At 36.6% G+C, this 19874-nt stretch overlaps 1 protein-coding gene across 1 annotated transcript; it reads left to right on the top strand.

The window, feature by feature from the left end:
• The first annotated feature begins 244 nt into the window (after positions 1-244).
• LOC138332593 (coiled-coil domain-containing protein 112-like) lies at positions 245-19335 on the top strand. Its single transcript, XM_069280592.1, is given in 16 exon segments — positions 245-355; positions 2487-2590; positions 5779-5900; positions 6648-6737; positions 7160-7235; positions 10199-10322; positions 10324-10392; positions 10649-10735; positions 11145-11204; positions 11206-11295; positions 12451-12591; positions 12909-13004; positions 13363-13512; positions 16934-17032; positions 17591-17709; positions 19183-19335. Coding segments are annotated over 16 exon segments (1572 nt in total). The 3' UTR covers positions 19217-19335.
• Positions 19336-19874: the final 539 nt, after the last annotated feature.

The following is a 19874-nucleotide window of genomic DNA, read 5'->3' as shown; positions in this document are numbered from 1 at the left end:
TTGCAGTGACAATATACTCTGGCCTAAAATTTAAGATACCCAAAAGAAAAAAAGTGTATTATATAACTATACATATATATGGTCAGGGGGCAGAATACACACACCAACCAATAATAACAACATGATACAATCCGGATTCTAATGCATAATCCGCCTCCACATCCGGACAATTATGGTTTTACCATGTGTATGAAAGAACGCAATCAGATTGCTCAGCTCTTGCTGGCTGGACTATATTTACAACATGGCTGCCAAACAGGGTACGACGGAGGAAATAGAATATGTTTCTTTATTCTTTATTGCTAACGGAGGAAAAGAATTATGTTTCTTTGTCCAACGAACTCGTAGACTTAACGTATAGCAACCAGTAAGCCGTATTTTGAATAGGGTGCCTTAACCAGAAGTCAAAGCGATTTGGCCATCGGAGCTTTACTGTAGACGTTTCGACACCAAACCGTTTTCAATTTCTTCAATAAATTTTTTGTTGAAAAATTGCGTCAAAAATCGATTAGACATGTATGATTTTAATTTTATATTCCGATTCTTAAATAAGTGATAGGCCTATTGTTACAAAATATTTTTGTACATGTTGCAACTGCCTAATCCTGACTGCTCTACACAAGTTGTAGCTACTGTTGTACAGTTGTAGCGGAGAAAAGATATCATCTTCTGATTGACTTTTCCGTCAGAAGGTGGTATCTTTTCCGCTACAATAGTAGTAGCTAAACAGGTTGGAACACTCTTCTTCTTTGTTTTTCATGACTCCGTCAATAATGAAGTTTACGTCACGGTGATCTGTACTCCAACAATGTTAGAGATGTAAAGGGAGAGGGTCGGTGTGACTTGTAAATAGTGTTAAATACGGTCACTGATCACGGTGACTTCTGGTCACATGTGGTCTAGGAGCCGTAGATTACCACAGCCCTGGGTTCGACGGTCAGCATGACTTCTTTGGCTCATCTATAATCATAGGTAGAAGTCTCGTGGTTTGAGCCGAAAACCAGGATGGAGTAGATAAAAAGAGACGGTTCAGTCCACGCCTGTCACTCGACAGAGGCGATGCTTCTTATGGGTTCCCCGTTAATTCCACGCCGGTGGACACCGGGTTCGATCTATTTCCTGGATCGGGGCACTCAACAGGAATGTGTATTTCCCTGTTCTTCTACAGAGATATAGCACGACGAGACACTTTTGATCACTACGTCTTACTCGATATTGCACATCAGAAGTTTCTCAATATTGAGATCTAATATTATTGGATTAGGTGATCTGTAGGGGTGCAAGATATGCCATAACATTAGAGTCGACTGGTCAGCCATTTTTTTATCGGACGTTATTTTGCTGACTGTCGACATAATGTTCCAAAAGTGTCTTTTCGTGCTATACCTCTAACATTGTTGGAGTAGGGTGCAAGGTTGTTGACTGGAAGGATTGAATTGTGTTTTTTAGTGTACATGTATTGTACTGTGTATAGGATAAAATATGTGTGCAGAACTAGTGGCTGTGCATGAGGTCTTCAAGGGCTACGTGGGAAATATGTGCCTTGAAGACCTCGAGTGTAGTGCATACATTGTACTTCTGCTACAGGGAGGAGATTCCGTTGTGTTATTGTTTGTGGGAAGAATGAATATTTGTATGTGTCCTTTGAAATTTGTCTGAAGGAGTGTGGATCGGAGTGAGTAAGGTCTGGTGTTCGACAGCAACTATATTATGTATTATTTTGTAGAAAAGTATCAATCTTGTGTGTAGCTGTCGTGTCTGTAATATTAATGTTGACCAGTTGAGTTGATGTATCATGAACATGCATATATTGAATTTGGTTTGTGTTGTGGGTGTTCCATATGGAAGAGCAATTTGGGTTGGACTAGTGCTTTGTATGTGTGTTCTTGTGATTTAACTTTTAAGTCGTGCTATCAATCTTTTGCGTTTGGGGTGATATTATTTATGTTATGTTCCATTTTAGGTTTTTTACTCCCGTTTATGCAGCTACATTTGAGTAACAGTTCTTTATTTGAGAGACACAAATATAGGATTCTGTGAAATGAAAATGGTTAAAGTTGTTTTAATTTTTTTGTCATAAAAGGGCATCATAGTTTTCAGATATTTTATTTACCCATAAAGCTTATTTAAAATTCTATGCTTTTGTGCTCCATGAACTATTGACTTCTAATGTCTCACTTTGAAGTTTGTCATAAAATGGCTTGAAGTATAATGCTAACCGGTACCATTGACTACAGTTTATAGCCATCAGGGAAATTAAGTGCAAATGTCATGATTGATTGAGTTTTACCTGTGTTCTATTTTTGCCCCATAGTAAGCAATAAAGGTGATTTTGTTTGTGACTTTTACAAACATTTAGAATTTTGTTTCCATTTGAGTAATAATGTAGTAATTGTATTATTGATGGTGTCATGTAAAAATTATGACTCCTTTTTTTTCATCATGTATTTCTAATGGAAAACTCGTAATTGGTTCTATTTTCATAGGATACAGAGACTGAAAATGATAACAACATTCAAGCATGGAAACGTAAGACAGAGAAAGCAAAAAAATCAGAAATCCTTAAAGAGCTCAATAAACTACGAGTACAGTGAGTATTACTATACTATGAAATGTAACCTTAACATGTACAAGAGAAAAAAAATTCTATACACAGTAATGTCACTATTTTTATTATATTTACTCCAATTTACAACATTACATATCATATTTGTCTTATGTGATTTTCTGTGAACAGAATATGCAAGAAATTGATAATATACTTGGGAATAATGGTAGGACTATTGAAATTGGTTACTGATATACTTGGGTAGTTAAACAGTAGACAATTTGAAATTGGTTACTGATAAATATTAGTTTAAGGAAAATGGATAAGACAAATGTGTTTGTAAAAAGGTAATAAAATAAGAATTTTGACCAATTGAACATTTTGATTTACGTGTTAACATTTTTTAGGTCACCTACAGTCTATTGACCTGAATCGCCTAATGTGCGTCGTCCGTCTTGCGTCGTATATCCGTAAACAATTTACATTTTTCGACTTCTTCTCCAAAACTGCTGAAGCAATTCAATGAAATTTTGCACAAACCCCTTGGTCCCCACCCCCAGGGAGCTATGGGAGGGGCCACAAAAATTTTTCTCCACTCACAGATGTGATGTAAAATTTAAATACTCTGAAGTCATAGATAAAAAGGTCCTAAGGTCCTTTACAAAAATTGTGAATTATATTACCCCGTGGGGTCTCACGTTTCCCCCTGGGGAGGGGGGTTTAAGTTTTACTATAGTTTAGTTATAGAGGGAAAACACATTTTTGAGTATTATTTGATCACTTGTAATAGGAAATGAGTCAAATATTGTCAGAATTATCAGTATGATATGGTCATTGAATCCTATTAACCTATATTCCATGACTGACCCCAAGGGGGCCTTAGGGGCGGGGTCAAAAAGGGGTCAAATAGGCTATAACTTCAAAAATCTTCTTCTGAAATTCTGGGAAATGGTAGAATCAACATACTCTTCATAGATGGGAAAGGTCTTGAGGTCCTTTACAAAAATTGTGAATTATATGTCCCTGGGGTCTCATGTTTCCCCTGGGGAGGGTCAAATTTGTGACTATGGGTTTTCATAATAGTACAAAATGACACCCCGGGGTTAGGAAAGGGGCATTTGGCTATATTTCTTAAACTTTCTAATGCAATTGTTAGGTCTGTTAAGGGTGGGGATTAGTCAATCTGGGTTAGAATTATTAGCAATGATATAGACGACTTCTTCTCTGATTTTAACATCCTTATATCCATATGGGGCTGGTCCTGGCCCATATAAACGACCCCCAGGGGCACCCTAGAATGGGGGTTGGGGCCAAATGGGAGCTCAAAACAAAAGGGGTCGTTTGGAATTCCAACATTTCAAAAATCTAATGCTGGTGCTGAATTGTACACAGAGGGGCGGGGGTCAAAAGGGGCCAATTGATGACTTCTTCTCTGAACCTAATAATCTTCAGGACTAGGGATTAAAAAGTCAAATTTCTGCATAAAATCACTGACTGACTTTTGCAAGGGCTGAAGGGTGGAGTCAATGATATAAACGGGCAAATATAGCATCCTTATAGTTGTTTGAAATTGTACATATGGGCATTAATACCGGTCTTTTTAGTTTTGTTCATTCTTTGTCTGTATCTGATGGGTATTCATAGCATCCATTGTAATGGTTGTGATTCAGGTGACCGCCACCATTCGATCAAGGCCCATGAGCCTTTTAGGGATCTTAAATTTCATATGTAAAGTTGTGCATATTGCATTTTCATAACGTAGAAGAAATGTATCAACTGTGATAAGTTGTGCATTTGACATTTTGGGACATGTCTTCTTGATTTTGAATCAAGAAAAGTACTGTTTAAATTTCATATTGTTTCCCCTAGAATGATTTGGCGACCAATTCTTTATTACGGTATCGCTGGTGGGATCTTTCTCAAATTAGTAGGTTCACCCCTTAGGGGACCTCGGAGTTAACCCGCCAGGCAGTCCCTAAAAACCCTCAGAAAGTACTGAAGGGAATGTAGGGTTCACTATTTCTCAGAAACGAGGTTTCCTAGTATTGAATGAATCTTTTCTTTTCAATATGTAGGTTGTCTAGGGCTCTTGTGTGCATAATGGTTTTGGATTCGTTCGGTAACAAATGGCCCACCAGGCTGCATACTTGGGAATTTGATAGTTAAAGTTTGTTATCACTATTTCTCAGAAAGTATTGAATGAATCTGTCTCAAATTTCATGTATAGGTTCCTCCTAGGGCCCTAGTTGTGCATATTTCGATTTGGGATTCCGATCGATTAACAAGATGGCCGCCAAGGGAGCTATCTTGGATTTTGATAGTTGAAGTTTGTTACTGCTTTTTCTCAGAAAGTACTGAAGCGATCTGTCTCAAATTTTTATTATGTAGTATGTTTGCAAAAAGTTTTGACAAAGAAAAGTTCTTTCCATTGTCAGACATAGATCATTCTTTGAGTGGGCGCCAAGATCCCTCTGGGATCTTTGTTCTAATTGTCAGAGGTCATGTGATAAATTTGACTAACAAAATACCAGGTGAGCGATTACAGGCCCTCATGGGCCTTTGTTTTTTTTTAAGTTTTTCATCCACAACTTACAGTTTGGTTCCCTAATAAGTGCTAAATGCTTAGTCATGCTATAATTTACTACCCATTGAACATGTACATGATATATTTTTTAAGCCAAAGTTGTGCATGGTAAACAAATGCAATACATAACCAAACATGTACCATACCTGAGGAGCACAGTTAAACAAATGCAATACATAACCACTGATGCATGCAATTTAATTTTTAGATAAGAACATGCATCTACTTAGGTAAACACACTACTGTAAGAGTGATTTGAGTACTTCTAGAAAAAATTCTTTACTACCCTGGCAAGGGCCAGGGTTCGGCATACAAGACATCCTGCCATTATGTGTAATGGTGGACAGTAAGCGAGTTTGAACATTTCACATACATTTCACTACAGTGGGCTTTTATAGCATATCACAGTAAAACCAAATTAATTAATTTCTATTAGAAGTAGTCTGTTTCTGAAATATGTGCAAATTTTAATGTATTCTTAGACTGAATCGTCCCTTTAACTTTTAGTCAAGCAATATCATTGTACTACTACTTACTGTAAAGTAGCATATACATTTTACCATTTATATACCATCATGTATGATAGTAATTGTATGACTGATACTCATCAAAGACGATATTCTGATATGTTTGGCCTTTATTTCAGGATTGTTGCCCTTGACAGAGAAAAATCTACCCATCTCTATAGTAAAAGAAATGACTTCCGGCAAGATTTCCTTCCACTTCAAGAAATGGAAACAAAAGCTACAGAGAGTAGAAAGACAGAACGTAAGAAGAATGATCTGATTTTTGTTTATTTCTCATTATTGACTGTACCTTCAGAGTGTACAGATCTCGATAATGTTTTATGGTACATCCTTTATGATGAGCTGTTAAAAGGATATGCAGCACCATCTAATAATTTTTTAGAAATATTTTATAGGCCCTGTCAAATGTAGAGAGAAGTAAGTGAAATGGCTTGGATCCCAGTTTTCTAGTTTATGTCCAGTAACCGGCAGCTTGCCAGTGAAAACGGACTGCAGCCTAACCAGTCACTCAAATCAAATGTAGAGAGAAGTTTACATCTACTGGTATATCAATTATAAAAGGTATTAATTAAATGATTAAATACTATAAAATTTCTTTTTCTTCCTTGAGGGAAAAAAGCTGTTTAGGATGATGACAGGGATTTATACTATAATTAGGGCTTTTTCTCATTGCTTTGGGAATGGGGCCCGTGGCTTTGAATATGTGCGACAAAACCAAGATAGCATAACAAATAAGATATTTCATTTCCAGTGTAGTTTATGTACTTTTCGATCTGAAGCCCAATTCACAAAATATCTAAAGCCGTAGCCCTTTAAGTCCATGCAATATTTTTTGATAGTTTTCAAGAAACTTTGATTTTTTGTAAATTTAATGCTTGAATTTGGAAAAATTTAGAGGCTTTTGCAATGGAGAAGATGGGGCCAAAAAATGGACCCCAAATCATGCTGAAAAAAAAGCCCTGATAATAAGCAATTGTTTTATTTTCAGAAATAAAGTTAAAACAGCAACTTGAGAAGATCAGTCACATGGTGAAGAGATTCCACACAGAACTGAAAGATGTGAAGCCCACGCCAGAGTGTAGGTCTTAGTTTTAGAACTAATAATAGGTCTCTGTTATTCGTTCTAATAGACATAATTAACGGAACTATTGATGTGTCTGCCTCGAGTTCATGTATTCTAACCTGTCTTCTTGGAGGCTTCCATATCCATTTGTGATCTTCGTAGAAAAGAAGTTCTCCAGGAAGATCTTTCAGCATTATATACAGATTAAATTCTTGATGGTGTTCTGATTTGTTTTGTTCTGATGATATTACCTGGTAATACTAGTACTGTATGTATACAGATAGTGATTGAAATAACTTTGAAGCACTATTGATTAGTAAGACTAATAGAAATCACAAATCCTTTTCATGGATGGAGAACAAAATTAGGTATATCTTCTTGCAAAATTAAATATCATAATATAAAATATTTTCAAAAATCTGTCTTTCATTTTGTAGTTGTAGAAAAGCTGAAAATCATAATGGAAGAAATTGAAAGCACAATAAATGCTTTTAAGGAACAACAAAGAAGACAGTAAGTAAATAAAATGATGTTGGGGATCTCAAGTAAGGTCACATAAGACAGGGAGTTGCTATATACAGGGAGTTGCTCAGACAGTCTTGACTGTACATCCGGGGGCAGTACATAAAGTAACAATTCCTTTAATAACTCATTTGTCCGCCATTAATTCTCTGTATTGTATAGAAGTAATAAGTTAGCATTTTTATCAGCAATGTGATACAACACGAAATTGTCTTAAACACTCTTTGTTTGATTTTTTTATCCCCCGCCCAACGAAGTTGGCGGGGGATATACTAATGGGTTCCGTCCGTTCGTCTGTCCGTCCGTCTGTACGAATGGTTTCCAAACATAACTCTAAAACCAGTAGAGATATTTCCACGAAACTTCGTACACACATTGGTCTTATGGTCTAGTAGTGCCTTTTGCTATTTTTAGGTTTGCATTTTTTGCATTTTTTTCCGTAACCATGGAAACATTGCTGAAAATATCATATTTTTTGTACCAGGTTCGTTTCCGGAGCATAACTCTAAAACCAGAAGAGATATTTCCACGAAACTTCATAGACACATTGGTCTTATGGTCTTGTAGTGCCTTTTGCTATTTTAAGGTTTTCACTATTCGTAATTTTTTCTGTAACCATGGAAACATTGCTGAAAATGGCAGATTTTTGTGTAAGAATCGTTTCCGGAGCACAATTTTAAAACCAGCAGATATTTCCATAAAACTTCATAGACACATTCACTTTTTGTGCTTTTTTCTGTAACCATAGAAACATTGCTGAAAATATATTTTTGTAGCAGGTTCATTTCCGGAGCATAACTCTAAAACCAGCTGGTTTTTTTATACACATAAGTCTCCACAATCAAACTTACGGTAAACCTTCGGTTAGTTCAAACAAAATTAAATAAATATTGATGGACCAGTTCGAATTATCCGAAATTAAGCTTCAGGAAAAAGTCGTGAGTTCGAACTATCCGAGTTGAAATCGGTAAAAACCAGTTTTGAGTACCGATGTACCTGGCATAAGCAATGTAAGGCAGAAAATCTATAGGGAAAGTATTTAGATTCCTGAAGATATTATATTCAATCATTTTCTCGTAAACATGAGCATTTAATTGGTGAATTTATAATCAATTGCGTAGCAGAAGCCGCATGCATATGTGCACGTGGACAAGGCCTCAAACAGCACCGTTCACGATCGCGGCCTATAATTTACATCAACGTCCATTAAAGGCCCATTACCTTTCCGGAGCAAAATATAAAGGTTTCTTAAAAAACATTAATAACATCAGAAAATGCATACCGATGACCTAAAATAAGGTTACGACACCAAACATATGCAAGATTTCCTGCGTAATATATGAAAACAGTGGAGAGTCAATTCGCTGTTTTGCCGTTCTGGCGCAGTGATAGTCAACTACCGCGCGGTATTTCGGACGAAGGCGGGAAACATTAATACGACCCGCTTTATGAAAATAAACATTTGATTTATTTTAATCAAAACGTTCAGAAGGTGATGATGAATGTAGTATTAACGGTAAGTTAATAATTCTTAAGACTCTACAAAATCATCGATCTTGTTTTTTTATTCCCATTTTAAAAATTAAAAGCCGTTTCGGAAAGGTAGTGGGCCTTTAACTGAGATAGAAACTTTATTTAAACCACAGAAAATCAAGTTAGATCTTTGTTATATTTCGTAACAAACGTAAATTTATTTCTTTAACTTTTTTAGTAAAGAAAATCCGGTTGCATTTACGAAACTGCTGTTGAAAATATTTGTTTACATTCATTTCGTAAAATTAGGTCACAATGGCACTGTGACTGTCAGATTGTCTAAAACCCGGTTGCATCGTAAAATGACGTAACGTAGTTTTAACCTAGATGAAAAGCCTGCGTATCTATTGTGTCATTTACGCCAACACGAGGAATTGTTTTTGGCAGAGCTTGGTAATATGTAATTCAAGCTCCCTTTGCTGTGAGCCCAGCGACTGTCTTTTGATGGGGGGGAGGGGGGGGGGGGGGGGGGGGGGGGGGGGGGGGGGGGGGGGGGGGGGGGGGGGGGGGGGGGGGGGGGGGGGGGGGGTTGGGGGGGGGGGTGGGGGGGCTCGCGTGTTGACACCCTCGGTAACTGGGCGGCTTGTCCAAGCCAGCGGTGAGGCACGTTTTATAACAGGTAATTTTAAAAACCTTGATTTTGCAATGGAATTAAAGCGTAGATTGAATGCCATATTTTTAATGTACGACCTTTAACCTGTGATATCCCGTATTTATGATTGGGATCTTGAACATACCATGTGGTCGAGTTTTCTTTTTCCACGAGTTTTTCCATCAAGGTACAAGCGAATTTAAAGATTAATACATTGTCGGGGGGCCTAAGATTAAACATTTAGGCCTTGCTGCTTTGTGTATGATATATTCGGGCATAAAATAATATTGGTAATTAATGCTGTTAAATGGTTCATTACTGTATCTGTCTGTATGGTCATTATAATGATGAATCATTTATACAAATGCTTTAATTCCAAATCATCAAAATGTTTTGCAATAAGCAAAAGTATAACTTCCATAGTTTAGGGGACCCATGCGAATGCGCCAGATTTAACTGACAAAAATATGACTTTTTTACGTTCAATAATTTTGACGGTTTCGACACAATTCTGAAATAGGAAATTGGAATATAAAAAGTCAGTGGTTTCTAACTATCACTAGCATAAAAAAATTACTGTTTTTTCTGGAAAAAATTGTGTGTTTGAACTATCCGGCGGTTCGAATTAACCGGAGGTTTACCGTACTTCAACTTTGATATCTCCATTGGCGGGGGATCTGAATGACTATGTCCTTGTTAATATTGTAACAGAACTCATAAATCACTGTATGTTAGATTTTTTTAATAATGTAACAGAACTCATAAATCAGGACACTGCAGTTTGAGTTTCACGTTTAAATGCATCATTATTATTTATATGTTATTTCAGATACGAGGAGTTGATGAGAGAGGAGCGGACCACTACACAGGAGATTCTGGCCCTGGAGAAGAAGTTTGAGGCGTGGTCCCAGATGGGTGATGATTTACCATCAGCCAGGAAGGCGGCCCCTACTGCCCACTGCCCCATTGGCCAGTGCTAGGGATATCACTAAAGACCTCCCTCCAGAGGTAGCAGCATTCGAGGTAATGTTTCAGTGGATTTACACCACCGTGACTGTTACAATGACATCCATTAGAAATTATTTCTTTATATGCATGTATCGCGAGAAATTTCTTTATATTAATATTTAGAAAAGAAGATTTCAACATGATACACTGCCATGTGGCTATTAAATATCTGTCAATAAATGCTAATCATACACCTGTCAACAACAAATAATATCAATGATTTTTTCATAATTGTTCATTTTCAAAGAGTAATGTTAATTTGTTATTTCAGAAATTTCTTGAGCAAACTGGAGGTGTACGAGGAGGATGGGATGAGTATGACCATCAAACATTCCTAAAGTTTAGACATCGGAACAAGGTAATTAATCAGATATTGGTAATTCAAATACTCTAAAAGTAATTATGGACATTATTTATTATATGTTATAATGAGATAATTACTGGGAATATGTAACAACGACCTATTCAGATGATTACTTAATTAAAAATTTAAAAGCTGTTAAATAAAGTGGAAAGGAAAATAGTCATGTATCATAATTTGATCAGCATGGTTGGTTTGAGAAAATTTCCAGTTGTCACTGATAGAATTTCTGTAAAATGAAATTTTGTTGATTTTAATAATTTATCAATAGACAGATTCTGTTTAAAATGATCTATGAGATATTAAAAAACAATGAATTTTAATACTGATATTTTTTAAATGAAACATTAATTTTGATATTAGAGATAAAATATTGGGTAGTATATAGACATTGTGTACATTTCAGGGTCGACCAGCCTTTCTACAGCAGTGCCTCATAGCTATACCAACACGTACAGAGGAAGAAAATCACAAATCATGAGGATTGGTACCAAACGTATCTAGATATGAACGAGAGTAAGAAAGAAAGCATACGTAAATGGAAGGAAAGAAAGCAGGTATATGATGTGACATCAAATTTCATGAGGATATTTTATATATATTCAAACATTATGTTTTAAGAATAGAAAAGATGGTTGTGCAGTTCTAAAGATAAATATGTAATGATATCAATCATGAAACTATGGAATGGGGAAAGCAATCTGATTAAAATACAGATCCTTATAACCACTCCGTTCATTAGAGGATCTGAGAAAATCCCATGAAGGGTCATGTTCGGATAACCTTTATACCACGTGTAATTAAGAACAAATGCATAATCTGCACGTTGCTATATCAATTGACAACGCCATTTCGCTCCAACACATATATACGATTAGTTTTGTTGTGCTCTTAGGGCAAGATGACTACATACAAATAATAATTCTGATATATTTTCAAACTATTTCGTCCACTGAAATTCACTGTCAAAATTTTGCCAGCAGCGACTTGATTGGCCAATTCTAAAGGTCAACTGGACATGACCCCTATTGGGATTTTCTCAGATCCTCTTATCCAACGTAGTGATAATAAGGATATGTATTTTAATCAGATTGTGGGGAAAGAAAACACTTTTCTTTATATTGAATTATCTCCCTTAGATTATCTCTTCTATTGCTTGAGTAAAAAAGCCTGCAATTTTTTTTCCTGACAAATCAAGACTTTTAGCATACAATACTTAAAGATGCTCCACCGCTGTCAAATGGCATGTTTTCTCTATCAAAAACAGGAGCAGACGATTTAGTATTTATCTTCAATTACAAAAATTACTTACTTTACACCATTACCACCATTGCAAAGTTTGAGCTTCTAATTTTACTTCAAGTTAAAAATATGAAAATTAATTAATTGCATCCCGAAAAAAATCCGTGTCACTATATCCTATATGAAAGGAAGTACTGATTGCGCATGCACCAAAGGCGAAATGAATTATTTTATATTATTTTTGTGTTAATTAGACATATATATACACGATCAAACACCAATTATTGTTCAACTGAGGAATATCATTTATGCTTTGTCGGCGGTGGAGCATCTTTAACTGTTTGTAAAGTTTCTTTTGAAATTGTCTCCCCTTTGATTACATATTTAAGAGATGTAAAATATATACTGACCAACATTTCATTAGCTTACTATTTTATATCAGTGTTACACATTTCATATTTTCTATACAGAGAGAAAAAGATGACTTAGTTTCACTTGCTGATGATAACCTCAATAATAAAAAGAAGAGAGAAGAGGAAAAACAACAAGCCATGAAGGAAAAAATAGAAAATGAAAAGATGGAAAGATTTTCAAAACTGAATGCATGGAAGGTAAACATGTTTATTTATAGTTATTGAAACATGTGTTTGCAGGTGTTAGACTATTATTTATTATAGTATACAATTTGATTCTTCATAATTAAGTTTTAAGTGCTTTGTTATTGCATTGCTGAGTCTTCCATGAGAATAGCCCTTATCTACAATTCACACCAATACCATAGTTATAAATACCAGGTAATATTTCTTGTACATTTTGTGTTATTGATTTCAAGGTCTACAATGGGGATTCTATCAAATTTGTGTTATTGATTTCAAGGTCTACAATGGGGATTCTATAAAACATAAGTTGCTCATGTTTTGTCCCTCAGGTTCAGAAAGAAATTGAAAGAGCAGAAGCAGAGGAAAAAATATTAAGACAACAACTTGAAAATTCCAAGAAAAAAGACGACTTCAAAAAGAAACAGGTATTTATTGGACATTTAACAGTTGTAATATTGTAATACAGTAAAGCAATTTTAACGTAGCGTGAAAAATTAAAAATTTAGCATATCAATAATTCCGTTATGCCAAATTCAATACTTTGAGAAATATTCTGGGTCAAGTATCGATGAAGGAGGGACCTTTCATCTTATTGAATATAAAAAAAATTATCTAAACATTTGGTAGATATAGAAAATATATATGATAATAAGATATGTGTACCATGCTGTTTGTGTAGATTTGTCACATACTTACATGACCCTGGCTGTTAATAGGACGTAAAAATAAACAAACAAACCAAAAAGTGTAGATTTGTGGTTTATTTGTACCATCCCATTACAGACAGAGATGAAGGCCCAGGTGGAGGAATACAGAAAAAAACGAGAAGAAGAGGAGGAGTTTGTAAGGATTCAGCAAGAGGAATGGGAAAAGGAGCAAAAAGAACGACAAAAACAGATCTCAGCTAGAGAAATAACGAGGTTTAGACAGAGGGTAAGAAAAATAACCTGAAATAGACAGAGGATTTAGGAATATTAGCAAGAATAATGATTAAGCTTATGCACTGGGTAAAGATATTAACTTACCTATTGTTGTTTTAAAATTCACGAATAAAGCACATGAATCTAAAACTTACAAGGTTTTATCAGAGGTTTTAATGATAACATACAGTTTAGTGCAGAATAAATTATCTTATATGACATTTGTTAAAACTAAAGATGATTTTGCCAAAACAATGTCTGTCATCCGCTTGTCCCTGATATACATTTTTAGGTCATCTGACCCGAAGGGTCAGGATGACCTATAGGCGTCATGTTTCAGTCTCGTCGTCGTTCCGCCGAGTCCGCCGGTCCGCCGTCAGCCGTGCGTTCACCGTCCGCGTGCTGTTAAGCTTTTCACTATTTTGAACTTCTTCTCAAGTTCTTACCTGTTGCAATTTGGCTGAAAACTTGCATTGAAATGATCCTGCCATGAGGTCCGCGACCAAAAGTGTTGTTATTTTTTGTGGGTCGATCCGAAATCCCAAGTATGGCCGCCACAGCCGCCATCTGAAAACACATTTTGAACTTCTTCTCAAGTTCTACTGGTGCGATTAGGCTGAAACTTGCATGAAATGATCCTGACATGGTTCCCGACAAAGTGTTGTTACTTTTCGGGTCGTATCCGAAATCCACATGATGGCCGCCACAGCCGCCATCTTGAAAAAACATTTTGAACTTCTTCTCAAGTTCTACCGGTGCGATTTGGCTGAAAAACTTGCATGAAATGATCCTGACATGGTCCCGACAAAAGTGTTGTTACTTTTCGGGTCAATCGCGAAATCCAAGATGGCCGCCACAGCCGCCATCTTGAAACACATTTTTGAAACTTCTTCTCAAGTTCTACCGGTGCGATTTGGCTGAAACTTGCATGGGAAAAATACAAATGATCCTGACATGGTCCCGACAAAGTGTTGTTATTTTTCGGGTCGATCCGAAAGATCCAAGATGGCCGCACACACGCCGCCATCATGAAAAACACATTTTGAACTTCTTCTCAAGTTCTACCGGTTGCGATTTGGCTGAAAATTGCATGAAATGATCCTGACATGGTCCTGACACAAGTGTTGTTATTTTTTGGGTCGATCCGAAATATCCAAGATGGCCGCCACAGCCGCCTTCTTGAAAACACATTTTGAACTTCTTCTCAAGTTCTACCGGTTTCGATTTGGCTGAAACTTGGCCTGAAATGATCCTGACATGGTCCCCAGACAAAATGTGTTGTTACTTTTTCGGGTCGATCTGAAATTCCAAGATGGCCGCACCCACACAAATCCGCCATCTTGAAAATACATTTTGAACTTCTTCTCAAGTCCTGCCAGTGCGATTAGGCTGAAACTTGCATGAAATGATCCTGACATGGTCCCGACAAAGTGTTGTTATTTTTCGGGTCTATCCGAAAATCCAAGATGGCCGCCACAGCCGCCATCTTGAAAACACATTTTGAAACTTCTTCTCAAGTTCTACACGGTGCGATTTGGCTGAAACTTGCAATGAAATGATCCTGACTTTGGTCCCGAACAAAAAGTGTTGTTATTTTTTGGGTCGATCCGAAATTCAAGATGGCTGCCACAGCCGCCATCTTGAAAACACATTTTTGAACTTCTTCTCAAGTTCTACCGGTGCGGTTTGGCTGATACTTGCATGAAATGATCCTGACATGGTTCCGATCAAAGTGTTGTTATTTTTCGGGTCAATACCGAAATCCAAGATGGCCGCCAAAGCCGCCATCTTGAAAGCACATTTTGAACTTCTTCTCAAGTTCTACTGGTGCGATTTTGGCTGAAACTTGCATGCAAAATGATCCTGACATAGGTTCCCGACAAAGTGTTGTTATTTTTCGGGTCGATCCGAAAATCCAAGATGGCCGCCACAGCCGCCCATCTTGAAAATACATTTTTGAACTTCTTCTCAAGTTCTACCTGTGTGATTTGGCTGAAACTTGCATTGAAATGATCCTGACATGGTCCCGACAAAGTGTTGTTATTTTTCGGTGTTGATCCGTAATCCAAGATGGCCGCCAAAGCCGTCATCTTGAAAACACATTTTGAACTTCTTCTCAAGTTCTACCAGTTTGATTTGGCTGAAACTTGCATTGAAATGATCCTGACTATGGTCCCGACAAAGTGTTGTTATTTTTCGGGTCAATCCCGAAAAACCAAGATGGCTGCCACAGCCGCCATCTTTAAAAGTTCTTACACATTTGGCTGAAACTTGCTTCTCAAGTTCTGCGAATGTTGCGCTACCACTGGGAGGATCGTCCCTGTAATATAGGCTCAGCCGCTCTATGATCTGTGTTTGTAATTGTAAGCAAATCGATAAACTATAGAACCCATGGCAATTACATAAACAAACCCAACAACCCAAACAAATGAAATAACAACTATTGATAACACATAACTCACCCACTTGAATCACCCATACCCTACACCCACAACCCCACCAACCCACAATCCCACAATAACCCAATACGTAACAACATTTAACAAAAATCACCACCAACATCCCCCAAAACCATACAATCCAATACATTTACCCATCCCAAAAAAAACACACACCTCACAACAAATCTCATACAACCCCAACCCACATTCCAACACAAACCTCTTACCCCCCCCCTTTACCCCAAACCCCCTTACCAAAATAACATCTCAACTCTCTCAAAAAGGATCAATAATCTAACAAACCAATACCAAAAGCGTGTCACTTAAATGGTACAGTAACCCTCCATATTGAATTAGGAAGTACCATAGCCGAACCTACACCCACCCCCCGCTATTAATTTCTGTCGCCCTGAGACAGATCGAATTGTTTGTGTATCTAACGTCGCAGAAGTTGTCTGCCCTCTCGATCCCATAATCGAAGATAGGGCATACGAAACATTATAGTGCCATAATCAATTTATACTGAATTATACGTCTATATGTATGTGACATTGTAATGATTACTGATTGTTTGGTTTAGGGTCATGGGAATAGGTGTCGGACTCGTGCCTGGTCCTCCGGGGGGGCCCGGGCCGCGCGCGGGGCGGTCTTCCCGCTAGAATCGGGTTAAGAGGTTGCGATGGGTGTGGGTTGTGGAGGATGGCCCATTGGGGCACACGGAGGTGACCGCGGAGTGGTGGGGGGAGGTAGTGTGGGTGGGTGCAAAAGGAGTTGTCGGTGTTAAGGGTGTTTGGAGTCAAGAGTTTTTGTGAAATAATTTCATTGACCAGACTTTTAATACATGAGAATGCAGAAGTTTGATCAAAATACCTTGATTAGCAATGATAAAGAATGTTCTAATATTAATTAAGATGATGTTTATTTACATGGTGCTTCTTGGTTGGGGTACTAGTTATCTAAATATACATTGTAATGAAAATTCATTTTCTGCAGGATAAAAAATCATTAGTTGAAAAATTGAAGAAGAAAGACCAATTAAAAGATGAGGAGAAAAGGGAAAAAGAAAAGCGATTAGCAAAATTAAAAAGTCAGGTGAGTTTATTACAGGGAGATCTCATTGTTCTTGATTGTGTACTCCTCTATAATGTTACACATGCCTGACTTGCTCTATAAATACATAATACACAAAATACATTTCTATAAAAATTTGTCAAATACCTGTGCATCCATAGCCTAATTATTTGAATTGCATTTAACATACTATTATAAAAGAAAGAAAAAAAAGATATGATGTTTCTGGTTTAGAATTATATCTACATGGTCATATAAACTTTTACCGATTTATTTTACATAAATTTGAAATAAGTTAAATCACTTGATACTGTTAATTAAAATCACTTTTGATTGCCTGGATGTATATCTGTGTGAGAAGTCTTTGAGAGGAAGGAAACTGGAGTGTCTGGAGAAATCCTTTGTAATCGCCTGGTCACGCATGTGACCCCTAACCTTTGAACGTTTCTTGTTTAAAATTCATTAGTTGCAATATTAATAGTGCTTGTTAATGATCTACGTAAGTGTCATTATTGATATTCAGTAGGCCATGTTACCTTTAATTCACAGCTCTTGCCATAGTATTTTCTGTGTTGTTAGGTGGAAATAGAGGTAGATCGTGACCCTAACAGGCTACTACAACCCACCGCTGGTTGGAAATCCAGAACTAAAGAGATTGGGCCGAGTGGTTCAGGACAGGTGATACACATGCAGCACAGGTGAGTTTCCCATTTATGTAATGGATAGTAAGGAAATAAGTTTGATTTTAGATACAATTTTTTCTTCGCCCAAAGGCAAAAATATAAAATCAAAACGTTTTACTTACATGTTTATTTTTGTGGTATTGCATAGTATTAATTTTGGATATGCAATCTGTGTTCAATTCAACAGATGTTTCAAAAGAAAACCTTAAAACATTCATCAGTCTTAAATACTGTCCTTTTCTGTTCTATGGGCAGAGTGGGGTTGGAGGAGTTCTTTTCTATTGGTGGGGTTGGGGGGAGTTCGTTGCGATGGGTGGGATGTATGGAGAAGTTATAAGCCATATTTGTGCATCACATCACTTAATATTGTTTCTCATACATATTTGTAGTTTGTTCCATTTAACATGTACCAGAGGCATACATTCTCCATCAGAGTTATACTTGATCTTTAGAGTATACATTATCTATCATACATTAATTCACAAGTTTCTCTAAATTCTTTTTCATTTATTTAAAGTTAGGTTTCGCCCAATGAAAGATAAAGACTATGAAATCGAAATTTATCTTGTACAAAGATATAATCTTCAGATCATTTTCAATGCGTACAGTGAACAATAGAGTGGTCAGTTGCCTAGCTTGACCAGGAAAATACACCTCTAAAAATAGAGCGAAGTCAAGCTTTACATAGAACATGACGTTTTTTTTTTCATAAACAAGGCCGCATTAACAAAAAGGAAGCTTGCAACAAAAAGTCAGATAGCAGTGACAGTTTGCCACTGCATGTTTAGTTAAAAAACAACAACAACAAATCGAAGTGCGATGGACTGTTTATACATATTATATAAATTAAAACACGTCATGTTACTTAAGTACGCTCGCTAGCTTAGTACACCAAACATATATGTAGTTAGTCTGTGGCTGTATGTGCGCTTGCATATGTGTTGAAATTTAACTCACCACGTGAAACACAAGTCCCAACAGATCGGGGCAAGTTGGCTTCTGTTCCTTCTATTGCTACATGCCATCTCTGAATTTCATTCCCTAGAGATATCCTAGGGTGCCAACGATTCCATTCTAATTTCCTCCTCTCTGTTGTCGATTCAGATATATATATTTTTTTTATCTTCACGCTTTCGTTCAGCCATTTTGTTTACTTTTAGTGCGTAACAATGCTCATACGCAAAACTTCGACAACACAATCCATCACAGCGTCATTTGCATACTATTCTGTCTGGCAGACATCGTAATAAATCGAGAATTTTCGTCAATTTTGTAATCAAGACACATTTGTTCAATCTCATAAGCATAAAGAAATTAAATTGAGGTATTTTTAATACGTCTTTTCATCTTTTCTTCTGTTACTCGGATTTTACAAAAAATTATTAATTTGGTGGGGCGAAACCTTCCTTTAATGATTTTCTCATCTATAGGTTAGAAACTGGTTTACATGTGATATAAATAGTAAAGTGAAACACATCTTGATTTCAGAGCCATTCCCTCCTGGAGACAAGGTTTACATTGACAGTGTAGAGGAGTACCAGTTTTTATCTCTAGGCAGATATTTTCATCTACAAGAGTGAGAGGACCAATGTTTTATATACCAATTTCTGTGATATTTCATAATAAATTAAATACATGTAGTATCTTAATTATTCTTTATAGATTTAAACTTTCATGTACACATATGCTTCCATAGAGATATGTCAATTGAACTTTTGACCTTGTCAAAAAGGTTAAAGGACACTTTACATGTCTTATTGATTTTATAATGACAAAACTTTCCCAGGTTTAGCAGTCTCTGAGCACATCAAGTTCTTAAAACATGATATGGTTTCGATATACATGTACGGGTACATTTATATTGCATTCTAATGGTAGTGAAGATCATTAATGGACATGCCAGATTTTGGTGTTGAAAGAAAGCTGGTCAGGGAAACAGAAACATGTCGACTAACATTTGGCCTTAGCTAGGCAGTTTCGTCATGCAGGTCAAGAACTTGTGACCTACAAGGTAGGGGTCTCAGATAACTGTAAACTGACTGATTTTGGCACCAACTTAATTTTGCGTTTGAATACCACATCCTCTCCTGGTGATTTAATATGGCAATGGTTCTACCTTTCTACTGTTCTCTTTTTTGCAGCAATAAATTTTCATGATCTCAAAATTTTCACAAAATATA

Source organism: Argopecten irradians, chromosome 10 (genome assembly GCF_041381155.1).
Source record: "Argopecten irradians isolate NY chromosome 10, Ai_NY, whole genome shotgun sequence".
NCBI classification, from domain to species: Eukaryota; Metazoa; Mollusca; class Bivalvia; order Pectinida; family Pectinidae; genus Argopecten; species Argopecten irradians.
The sequence above is the reverse complement of the archived record's forward strand: the minus strand, read 5'-3'. Positions and strand labels throughout refer to the sequence as shown.